This window comes from Podarcis pityusensis, assembly GCF_964106645.2.
Source record: "Podarcis pityusensis genome assembly, chromosome: 16".
NCBI lineage: Eukaryota > Metazoa > Chordata > Lepidosauria > Squamata > Lacertidae > Podarcis > Podarcis pityusensis.
Window position 1 is genome coordinate 42,212,489 of NC_138041.1, and position 12,916 is coordinate 42,225,404.

Here is a 12,916-nt window from a genome sequence, read left to right on the forward strand (position 1 = left end):
TTCAGACCATTAATATTCCAGTTCCATATTTTTAATGCCATCTTGTTATCAAATTATAAAATTATCTTTCCCTTCCAATATTTTGTTATAATCTTTCCTCCTCTTCCTCCTCCTCCGCCTCCTCCTCCTCCCCCTCTTCCTCTTCCTCTGGTTTCCCTTCAGTCCTCCCACTCTCCCCCACCTCCTTCACTCCCTTTATCTCCACTCCACCTGTTGCTCCTTTAATTCCTTCCTCCTCCTCTATCCATAACTCTTTGTATTTTCTCTGAAATTTGCCTATTTCTCCTGGGCTGGTCATCCTATGTTTTTTGTTTTTGTAAGTGAAAGAGATCCCTTCCGGATATTCCCACTTAAATTCTATATTATTCTTCTTAAGAATTTGCACTTGTGATTTGTAAGGGTCTCTCCGTTTCAACAGTCTGATTGGAATATCTTTAAAGATAATTATGTAGCTACCATCAATATACAATCTTTTTTCTCTATTTTTTCCCAATACCAGATTTCTCATATCTCTATCCTTAAATGTTATGAGGCAATCCCCTGGAAATTTTTTTGCTCTAGTCGTTTTTACTTTCATCCTAAAAGCATTTTGGATCGTATTTGCCACCTCCTCTGCTTGAAGCTCTAACCACTTAGCCAATTCTTCTATCAGTTTTTGCCTTATATTCTCCCCTTGATTCTCTGGTATTCCCCTCAACCTTAAATTAACTTCCCGTTGCCGAAGTTCGTTCATAGAAATCGCGTCCCACATTTCTTCTTGAGCTTTACTAGCTTCTAATAGTCCTGCTCTAGTTTTATCCTCCTCCCGTCTCAGATCTTTCACTTCTAATTTGGCCCTTTTCAGCCCTTCTTCTAATACATGTGTCCTTCTGGATACCTCTTTTATTTGTCCTTTAAGCTCATTTACTGTTTCATCTATTGCCCGCTCTCACCCCTGCTGTTCATATTGGTCCTAGAAATCCTTATGAATTCAATTAGGAAAAATGAAAGGATAAAAGGGGTGAAGGTAGGCCAAAATGAATACAAAACCAAAGCCTTCGCTGATGATTTGATCATTACGGTGGAAGACCCGATGACCAGCGTAAAGGAAGTGTTAGAGGAAATTGGTAAATTTGGGGAAGTGGCAGGCTTCACATTAAATAGGAAAAAAACTAAAATTCTAACTAAAAATATGGAGCAATCAATGATTGAAGAGTTCCAACAACAAATGGGAATTGAAGTTGTTAAAAAGGTTAAATATCTCGGAATTTGGATTACACCAAAAAATATTGATCTGTACCAGAATAATTATGTTATGATATGGAAAGGAATTAAGAAGGACCTGGAAGGATGGGGAAGGTTAAAACTATCCTTTTGGGGTAGAATAGCAATGATCAAGATGAACGTGCTACCCAAATTACTATTTTTATTTCAGACGATCCCAATATTAAGAGGAGTTAAAATTTTTAAGGAGTGGCAGAGATCGATTTCAAGATATATCTGGCAGGGCAAAAAACCGAGAATTAAATATAAATTGTTAACGGATGCAAAAGAGAGAGGAGGATTTGCCCTGCCAGACTTGAAGTTGTATTATGAGGCATCATGTCTTTGCTGGGTAAGAGATTGGATAAAGCTCAAAAACACGAAATTATTGGACTTAGAGGGATTCGACAATAGGTTCGGGTGGCACGCTTATTTATGGAAGGAGGGCAAAAAAGGTCATCAATCTTTTGGAAATCATATATTCCGGAAATCGCTAATCGAAGTATGGATCAGATATAAAAATATATTAGAAAGGGGGGTACCACATTGGCTATCCCCTTTAGAGATGATGGGAATTAAGCAACTCAATATGAGAAGTAATTGGGTCACATATGGAGACCTGGTATTTAAAGAAGGGGACAAATGGACAGTTAAACCATATGAACAAGTGAAAGAACATGTACGGGACTGGTTGCACTATTGGCAGATAAGTAATATGTTTAAAAAGGAGGTGAAAGAAAAAGGGTATGAGGAAAAGGATTCGAAGTTCCAAACAGAAATTGTTAATAACGATCATAAAATCATATCAAAAATGTATAAAATCCTACTAGAATGGCATACGATGGATGAGGAGGTGAAAGAGGTAATGATCCACTGGGCCAGAGATCTAGGGTACAGTATAGAGCTGGAAGAGTGGCAAAAGATATGGAATCAAAATCTGAAATTCACAGCATGCATAACACTAAAAGAAAATGCCATGAAGATGGTATATAGATGGTACTTAACACTGGTTAAATTGGCCAAAATGTATAAGATCTGTAATAAATGCTGGAGGTGTAGAGAGAAAGAGGGCACGTTTATGCATATGTGGTGGGAATGCGAGAAAGTGAAGGGCTTCTGGGGAAAAATATATGATGAAGTAAGGAAAATGCTACAATATAGCTTTGTTAAGAAACCAGAGACCTTTCTACTAGGGATAACCAGAAGGGAAATTAAAAGGAAGGATTTCAAACTTTTCCAATATGCAATAACTGCCGCGAGGACGCTGATAGCTCAAAGGTGGAAACAAGAACAAGTACCGACTCTGGACGAATGGAGAAATAAACTAATTGATTATGCGGAACTAGACAAACTAACGGGGAAAATTAGACTTCAAAGAGATCATAAGTTTTTGGAGGATTGGGGAAAATTTAGAGAGTATTTGAAAACTATATGTGAGGAGAATACAACGCTAGTGTGTTTTAAAGAGGCTTTGTGAAAAGTGAGGAATATCGCAAAAATGTAAATAAGGATATAAAGAAATTACTTAAAGGTGATACTATATATTAAGAAATGTGTAAATAGGAGAATTATTATGGATGACTGTCAGAGGAGTGGAGGGAGGTTCAACAAACTAAAATACGTGATGTGGAAAATGGAAAGATGGAAGTTTTTATAGAAAATGTAATAAAAAATATTTGCAAAAAAAAAAAAAAAGAATTAGAGGAGAGGGAGAACTGGAAAATTGCCTGGAGCTATGGCGGGACGCCAGATTACTCCCTTACATAAACAACAAAGATGGCGTAATGACGTAGCTTGAATTTCAACAGTAGAAAGAAAGATTGGAAAAGTGGGAGCAGAGATGCCATGTAAGACAGGATTAGAACAATGAAGAAACAAATGAGGGGGAAAACCTATCACAAAGGGAATTTACAGGAAACAGAACTCTTTTTGTGGAAATTTTTCAGTATAGGTTCATCCTGTTGTCCTAATAATAATTGGTAATACTGAAAAAAATATGAAGAAACTAAAGGGCAACTAACAGACTGGCTGCAATATTTTCAAATACATCAAAGATTGTTGTTGTTGTTGTTGTTGTTGTTTAGTTGTTTAGTCATGTCCGACCCTTCGTGACCCCATGGACCAGAGCATGCTAGGCACTTCTGTCTTCCACTGCCTCCCGCAGTTTGGTCAAACTCATGCTGGTAGCTTTGAGAACACTGTCCCACCATCTCGTCCTCTGTTGTCCCCTTCTCCTTGTGCCCTCCATCTTTCCCAACATCAGGGTTTTTTCCAGGGAGTCTTCTCTTCTCATGAGGTGGCCAAAGTATTGGAGCCTCAGCTTCAGGATCTGTCCTTCCTGTGAGCACTCAGGGCTGATTTCCTTAAGAATGGATAGGTTTGTTCTTCTTGCAGTCCGTGGGACTCTCAAGAGTCTCCTCCAGCACCATAATTCAAAAGCATCAATTCTTCGGCAATCAGCCTTCTTTATGGTCCAGCTCTCACTTCCATACATCACTACTGGGAAAACCATTGCTTTAACTATACAGACCTTTGTTGGCAAGGTGATGTCTCTGCTTTTTAAGATGTTGTCGAGGTTTGTCATTGCTTTCCTCCCAAGAAGCAGGAGTCTTTTAATTTCGTGGCTGCTGTCACCATCTGCAGTGATCATGGAGCCCAAGAAAGTAAAATCTCTCACTGCCTCCATTTCTTCCCTTTCTATTTGCCAGGAGATGATGGGCCCAGTGGCCATGATCTTTGTTTTTTTGATGTTGAGCTTCAGACCATATTTTGCGCTTTCCTCCTTCACCCTCATTAAGAGGTCCTTTAATTCCTCCTCACTTTCTGCCATCAAGGTTGTGTCATCTGCATATCTGAGGTTGTTGATATTTCTTCCGGCAATCTTAATTCCGGCTAGGGATTCATCCAGCCCAGCCTTTCGCATGATGAATTCTGCATATAAGTTAAATAAGCAGGCAGACAATATACAGCCTTATCGTACTCTTTTCCCAATTTTGAACCAATCAGTTGTTCCATATCCAGTTCTAACTGTAGCTTCTTGTCCCACATAGAGATTTCTCAGGAGACAGATGTTGTGATCAGGCACTCCCATTTCTTTAAGAACTTGCCATAGTTTGCTGTGGTCAACACAGTCAAAGGCTTTTGCATAGTCAATGAAGCAGAAGTAGATGTCTTTCTGGAACTCTCTAGCTTTCTCCATAATCCAGCGCATGTTTGCAATTTGGTCTCTGGTTCCTCTGCCCCTTCGAAATCTAGCTTGCACTTCTGGGAGTTCTCAGTCCACATACTGCGTAAGCCTTCCTCGTAGAATTTTAAGCATAACCTTGCTAGCATGTGAAATGAGTGCAAATGTGCAGTAGCTGGAGCATTCAACTACACTTCTTTGGCACTGCCCTTCTATGAATTGGGATGTGGACTGATCTTCTTCAATCCTCTGGCCACTGCTGAGTTTTCCAGATTTGCTGGCATATTGAGTGCAGCACCTTAACAGCCTCATCTTTTAAAATTTTAAATAGTTCAGCTGGAATATCTTCACTTCTATTAGCCTTGTTATTAGCAGTGCTTTCTAAGGCCCATTTGACTTCACTCTCCAGGATGTCTGGCTCAAGGTCAGCAACCACACTACCTGGGGTGTGCGAGCCATCCATATCTTTCTGGTATAATTCCGCTGTGTATTCTTGCCACCTCTTCTTGATGTCTTCTGCTTCTGTTAGGTCCTTACCACTTTTGTCCTTTATTATGGTAATCTTTGTACGAAATGTTCCTTTCGTATCTCCAGTTTTCTTGAACAGATCTCTGGTTTTTCCCATTCTATTGTTTTCCTCTATTTCTTTGCATTGCTCATTTAAGAAGGCCTTCTTGTCTCTCCTTGCTCTTTTTTGGAAATCTGCATTCAATTTCCTGTATCTTTCACTATCTCCCTCGCATTTTGCTTGCCTTCTCTCCCCTCTATTTGTAAGGCCTCGCTGGACAGCCACTTTGCTTTCTTGCTTTTCGTTGGTGCCTCCTGTATAATGTTACGAGCCTCCATCCATAGTTCTTCAGGCACTCTGTCCACCAAATCTAAATGCTTAAACCTGTTCCTCACTTCCACTGTGTATTCATAAGGGATGTGACTTAGATTGTATCTTACCGGCCCAGTGGTTTTTCCTACTTCCTTCAGTTTAAGCTTGAATTTTGCTATAAGAAGCTGATAATCTGAGGTGTTGTAAGTCTTCATAGAATTGCTCAATTTCAGTTTCTTCAGCACCAGCAGTTGGTGCATAAACTTGGATTATTGTGATGTTAAACGGTCTGCCTTGGATGCGTATCAAGATCATTCTATCATTTTTGAGATTGCATCCCAGTACAGTTTTCGCCACTCTTTTGTTGACTACGAAGGCCACTCCATTTCTTTTACGGGATTCTTGCCCACAGTAGTAGATATGATGGTCATCTGAGCTGAATTCACCCATTCCTGTCCATTTTAGTTCACTGATGCCCAGGATGTCAATATTTATTCTTGCCATCACATTTTTGACCACATCCAACTTACCAAGGTTCATGGTTCTTACATTCCAGGTTCCTATGCAATATTTTTCTTTACAGCATTGGACTTTCCTTTCACTTCCAGGCATATCCACAACTGAGCGACCTTCTGGCTTTGGCCCAGCCACTTCATCAGCTCTGAATCTACTTGTACTTGTCCTTCGCTCTTCCTCAGTAGCATGTTGGACACCTTCCGACCTGAGGGGCTCATCTTCCAGCGTCATAACTTTTATATGCCTGTTGTCTTTGTCCATGGAGTTTTCTTTGCAGGGATACTGGAGTGGCTTGCCTGTTCCTCCTCCAGGTAGATCACATTTGGTCAAAACTCTCCACTATGAACTGTCCATCTTGGGTGGCCCTGCATGGAAAACTCATAGCTTCTCTGAGTTATTCAAGCCCCTTCGCCATGGCAAGGCATTAATCAAAGATTAACCATTGATAAAAAAAAGCAGGACTTGCTAAAGAAACATCAAAACTTGAAAAAGAATTGATACAAAGTAAAGGAAAATATATCTCAAGGGTATACAACCTCCTATTGCAATGGGAGGTAAAGGAATAATAAGTGAAAGCTGTAATGGTGAGATGAGCGCAAGATTTGGGTTATAATATTTACATGGAACAATGGGTAAAATTATGGCGGGAATTCATGGCCTGCTACAATCTCAGGGAAAACACAATGAAGATGATGTATAGATGGCACCAAACTCCAGAAAAACTTGCTAAAATGTATAAGAACAGATCACCTATATGTTGGAGATGTAATAAAGAAATTGGGTCTTATTTGCATATGTGGTGGAAATGTACAGATATTTGTGTTATTTGGAAAAATATATGTAGAACTTAAAAAATTATTTAAATTAACATTCAAAAAGAGGCTAGAAATATTTTTATTAAGCATTTTGCCAAAAGAAATAGGGAAATCGAAAAGAACATTGTTCATGTACGGAATAACGGTGGCCAGAATTTTAGTAGCAAGAAATTGGAAAAACACAACAATACCCAACACGGAAGATTGGCAAATCCTAATGGTAGAATATCTGCAGCTAGTGAAAGCGACAGGAAGAGTAAGAGGCCAACTGAAACAAAATGTCTACAAGGATTGGAGAATCTTTAAAGAATATTTAGAAAACTATGGAATAAAAGGAAACATATTGGCAGAATTAGACTGATCCCTGTATTGTATAAATATAAGTTTGTAGGGAGGTAAAAAGAAATGATATAAGAAATATGCAACTGTGCGGTATAAAGTAATGGATAGACAAAGTACAGTGAGATTGATTGGAAGTCAGTTTTAAATTTCTTTTCTATAAATTTTATAATTGTGTTCAATACCAGGAGTATAGATGATGATAATTATATTAATCTTCTTATATCTTATAGTGTGGTGGTTTGTTTGATTTTTCTGTTATTTGTTTATTTGATTGTATGTTTGTTTGTTTGTTTGTTTGTTTACTTGTATGTACATCTGTTTTTCATAAATATATTTATTTTAAATTAATAAAGATAATTTTTTTTTAAAAAAAGGATTTTTTTTTGTTATTAAATATCTCAACACAAATGGAGCTCAAGAAATCAGTAGCTGTTGATAAGGGACTAAGATCAGGACTGAATGCAATTGGATTAACCAAGATATTGGAAGCAGGAAGAAATAAGAACTTTGCACTCCGAAATCCAGCACACGGGAAGTCACTAAAACGATCTATATTTGGATGGGAATTGTAATTTGATATTGATAAAATGTGGCTGTCATTGGTTTTTAATATTTGAAAATCAATAAAGATTATGTATAACCATGGGCCACAGCAACTTTCATTGCGGAGTCCTACCAAGTTCTTGTTCCTGCTGAACGTCTCCAGCTCAAGGTGCAGGTTCTCGAGCTCCAGAGCTAGCATCTTTTGTGCCTTCTCAGCCTCTCCACATCTGGCTGTGCTCTCTTCCAGCTGCAAAATGCATAGCGAGAAGCAGTCAATGCATCACCGGGGAAACCATTTAGCTAGCTTAGCTTTCTCCCTCTGCCCTTAAGCAACATTTATTTACATTTCACTCCAAGAGTGTTTCTACATTTTGAAGCCCATCACAACTCTGCCTGCTTACAGCTATGTTCCTCTGAGGACTGGCGACACTGATTTCATACACATGCAGCCCACGAAACACAGCTCTAGCTAGAGACACAAGAGTACCAAGCATCTCACAGTAGGAAAACTTGCTTTTCTTGCAATCCCATTCCTTTCCCATCTCAGCGACAATAGTTGGAAGGCAAAGAGAAATTGTTGCTTTTGCACAGCAAGCCTGAGCCCACTTCTTATGCCAAACCCCTGACTTTATTTCAGGCAAATCTTGCAGTAAATCTAGGCTCATTAATTAGCCAAAATATGCAAATTGTATGTAGTTTGCAAAGATGTGAGTTATTTACAAGTGGGGTTCACAAATGATTTTTTACCAAACAGCTCTAATTGCACTTTGCAGACACACCCCACCCCAAAAGGGAGCATTTTGCGAGTGTTAATTTGCTGCTGGGGCTGCTTGTGGTTTCTTCAACTGCTAGCAGCCAAACTGGGCAGAACAAGAGAGAATTAACTCCAATATCCTCACTCTCTTCCAGCATTGTTTGGTGGTTGTACTTCCTGCTGCTTTCTTTCTTCCAACAACGATTTTTTAAAAAGCTTTTACACTACTTTTAATTTTTTTAACATACATAAAAAAGCAGCTCCATGCATGTAGAAAATAAGCAAATCAGTAGAAGGCCATTTTGTCCTAGTTTTCTAAGTGTAGGGAATATTTGTGGTGTTGGTTTGGCTTTTTAAAAATGCATATAGGGGGGATTCATGCCTGCAATCTAGTGATACAATGCAAGAAAGGCTTTAAGACTGTGCATAACAGTACTCTACACTACAAGATTGGGGAACGGGGTGGGTGGGAGGGTGAGCTATATAACTCACTGCACTGCTCCACAGTGATCCCATCTACCTCTGTCCTTTCTTTCTTACTTCTTGTTTGTGCTACTCTCCAAAAAGAAGGTCTTTATTTGGGTGGAGGGGGTAGAGGGTGCAGTGGCTTTTGCTTGCTCAGTTTACTCAATCCAAAAAATGGTCTGCAGCTCCAAGAGGAGGGCAGGTAGGGATAGAGGAGATATTTGATTGGTAAATGTGAATTTATCACACCCACACTTCCTAAATCAATAGTTTCTCCTTTGAAATTCACTCTTTTCCAAATTTTGTGAATCAGTACAAAAATAATTGTACTGGGGTGTTGGAATTGTTTCCAAAAATGCATAGGCTATGGCAAAATTGTGTACAAAAATGCATATATTGAGAGAAATGTGCATGGACTTTCAACTTTGTACACTCATTTACAAAAGACGCACCACACCAGTGGCGGCACTTGTCATTCACAACGGCAGCATTCAGCAAGTATAAGTGTATTGTAAATAAATGATCAAATAAAAAAGTTTCTTTTTCCTCCTTTCACAAACAAGAGATAAGGCATCAGTGTGGTGTCTGACATAAGCATAATAAAAGTTAATTTGGGGGCTAAACTAAATTTGGGGGCGCTGGGCAGATCTTTGCACCCCGGCAGGACATATGGTAAAGGCTCCCCTGCTCTCATCTTTGCTGAATGGCACAACACTGAGAGAAAGGAGGAGCAAGGAGTGTCGTCGTCCCCCCCCCCCCCCGACTGGTCGAAGTAGGCAGGTGGGTGAGTAGGTGGCTGGGTGGGAGCTGAGGGCGGGCTGAAAATGGTGAGGCAGACCAGCCTCATGATTTCCATTTTGGACCTTGCAGAGGAGACCATGAGGTTTGAAAGACTTGCTTGGGGGGCGGGGGGGGGGGAGTGCTTCTAAGCTTCAAGCCTCCCTTTTCCGTCATCCCTCGGCAGTTTCTGTCTTGAGTGTAACATGCTCTCAGAAGAAGCATCTTCAAAATACATAGCTGGAACTTTTCAGAACAGGATAAGCCAGCTGGGCTTCTGATCACATCAGTCCCAGGTAATCCATCTCCGTCAGAGGCATCAAGCACCAGGATCCCCTCTGGGCCCCGCAAGTCATAGTGAAATACAACACAAACATCAACAACCAGGCCAGAGAAGCATTTAGCTTTTCTGAGAGCTGTGATATTACTACAATGATATTGCTGTGCCTTTGGTGATATTTTGATGAAACACCTTGTAATTTACCATCAATCCACAGGCAGGTCTTGGGGGAGAATTATAGCTTAGGCAGACTCATGGCAAGCAGGAATCCCTTTCCATGCAGGAGCTGAAAACAGCCTTGTCTTTTTATGCAGAACACTTTGCAGATGATAATTAAATTCTCCTACCCTGGGGAATGAGGTGGGATTAAATAACATGGGTGGGAATAACCGTGGCTGGTTATTCAAGGGGAAACTTGGAGCCTCAGGTGAGGTGACCCCTCCCCCCCTCGTTTGGCCTGCGTCTTGTGCTGAATCCAGCCCTGAAGGGGGGTGGGGAGTCTCAGCATGACTGGTCCTTCCAGAAGAACCTAAAAGCAGTCCTGCTGGATCAGACAAAAGGCTCATCTAGTCCAGCATTCTGTTCCCATGACCAGATGCCTCTTGAAAGGACCCCCAAGGCCAAACTGCTTCTCTCTGGCTGGACAGTCCCACACAATGAAATGGCTGACCAGGAGATTGAGGGCAGGCCAGAGAAAGGTCTTCTTCATGCAACATGGAGCTGACTTAGAAAACTCTCTGCTGCATGATATGGGGATGGGCACCAACTCCTAAAGCTTAGAAATGTGGCAGACAAGTTCACAGAGGAGGAGAGACCTCTTGATGGTTATTAGCTATGATTGTCATATGCTGTATCTCCAAGATACAGAAGCAGTGTATCTTTAAGGATAACTGATGACAAAATAGAATGGGGGAAGGTTCTTTCCTGCCTGGTATGTCTTGTTTGTGGGCTTTCCAGAGGCATCTGCTTTGCCATTACTGAAAACAGAATTTTGGACTCTTTAGTTCTGATGGGGCATATCCAATAACTAGTAGCCACCAGACTTCAGGGCCCATTAATCTTATGTAAGCATCTTCTAGTCACCAGCAACAACTGAAAAAGTCTCTTTAGCTGTAAAAAACCCCCCAAAACCCAAGCTTTGTTTAACAGCTATAGCTGTACCACCCTTCCTCATCCTTAATTCAGGTTATAAACACAGATAATTTATCTGTTTCTTGCTTCCTCCCCTTTCTGCAAGGTTGTTCACACACACACACACACACACACACACACACAGAGAGAGAGAGAGAGAGAGAGAGAGAGAGGTGCTCCCTTGGTCCCAGCCCCCATCTCTGTTGCTCTTTCCTCTTTTCTTTTCTTTTTTGCTTCTTACATCTGTATAATGGAATCTTCCCACTTGGGAACAAACAAATTGAAATTCCCATCAAAAAAGATGCATAATGTATGAACAGATCAACAGTGTTAAGTTGGCAGCGTCCTGCCATCTGTTAAATACCTGTTTAAAATGAATGCCTCAGACTTACCAAACAAAACTCTAAAGAGATTTTGATTCTGATGAACATACAGATTGTGGGTTAAAAAAAAAAAAAAATCAAAGTTGGGGGATTTCTCTCCCCTTCCTCCGAAAAAAACACCCTTTCTCCTGTTTGTTGAATTCTCCTGGTTATTGCAATTTGCAGAGCTGATTGTGAGACACTCTTGGAAATCATGATGGTCTTAAACTAAAAAGAATGACAATGTGTTTTCAAACGTAATGCTGCCCTTCCTATGCATAACAGAGAGATGAAGGCTGCAAAATGTGCTGGCTTTCTGGCAAAGCTCTGTCCCAAGTTGGATCCTCTTCGTCTTTTCTAACTTCTGCAAGGCACCTGCCCCCATCAGCCCCATAGGCCAGCATCATATGGTTGGGGTGACTGGGGCTGATGAGAATTGAAGTCCAAAAAAAGATTTGTGAAGCCTCTTCTAGATTAATGCTGCCATAGGAGCCAACACTCCTATGAGCTGAGGATTCTTCAGCCTCCCAAATAAAATATTTGAGGGGGCCACCCACCCAAGTTGATGGGTATTGCCATTCAAATGTTGTGTATGCACCATGCTATGTGACTGATTATGTGGAGTTGGGGCTTACCTGCCTCCCCCAATATTTCATTCAAGTTGGCACCTCTGAATGCTACACCACAGCAAGAGGAGATCTCATTTCGGTTTCTTTTACTAAGAAGTTGGAATAGCCTAACTTCTGTCTCCTATGCCTTGGCAACCTCGAGGTTAGATTACTGCAATGTGTTATATATGTGGTTACCTTTGAAGACAGTTCGGAAACTGTAGCTGGTGTAGAGGCCAGGTTGCTCACTGGGGCAAGACAGTCTCAGCATATAACACAAATCCTGGCTCAACTGCTACCAGTTAGCCGCTGGGCCTAATTCAAAGTAAAGCCATTTGCAGCTCAAGACCCCAGTACCTCAAGGACCACCACTCCCCATATGACCCTTCCTGGAATCTGTGGTCATCATAAGAGTCGCCCTCTTTCTGCCCTCTCCATGGGAGGTCCAGAAGGTGGCCACACGGAATGGGACTGTTATGTACTGAAGTTCTCACCCTGGGCCAGCAGGGGGATACTGTAGATAGTTATGCAAATGAAGGATCGAAAGTGACGTTCAGTGATTGGATAGTGTGCATGTAAATGAAGGATTGAAAGTGACGTTCAGTGATTGAATAGTTTTAGAAAGTTGCAACAGTTACGCTGTTCTGGAGCTCTATATAAGCAGGCTGACTGAGCTCTTCAGTTCAGTTCTGTTCTGGCCTCGGAATAAACAAGAGCTGTTTGAAGAATCACTGTGTCGTCTGATATGTTCACCCACAACTTAACAGGGACCTTTTCAGAAGTGGCTCCCCACTTGTGCAATGCATCTTGAAAGGTCCAGTCGCGGATGACTCTGGGGTTGCGGCACTCATCTCGCTTTACTGGCCGAGGGAGCCGGCGTACAGCTTCCGGGTCATGTGGCCAGCATGACAAGCCGTTTCTGGTGAACGAGAGCAGCGCACGGAAATGTCGTTTACCTTCCCGCCGGAGTGGTACCTATTTATCTACTTGCACTTTGACGTGCTTTCGAACTGCTAGGTTGGCAGGAGCAGGGACAGAGCGACGGGAGCTCACCACGTCTTGGGGATTCAAACCGCC

The 12,916-nt window shown here is 41.2% G+C and overlaps 1 protein-coding gene across 1 annotated transcript in view; it reads right to left on the minus strand.

The window, feature by feature from the left end:
- MYO18B (myosin XVIIIB) overlaps window positions 1-12,916 on the minus strand; it is a 300,711-nt gene that overhangs the window by 86,433 nt on the left and 201,362 nt on the right. Inside the window, exon 36 of the mRNA XM_080986568.1 lies at window positions 7,596-7,709. Coding sequence (XP_080842694.1) covers window positions 7,596-7,709 — 114 coding nt within the window. The remainder of the gene's footprint in view (window positions 1-7,595; window positions 7,710-12,916) is intronic.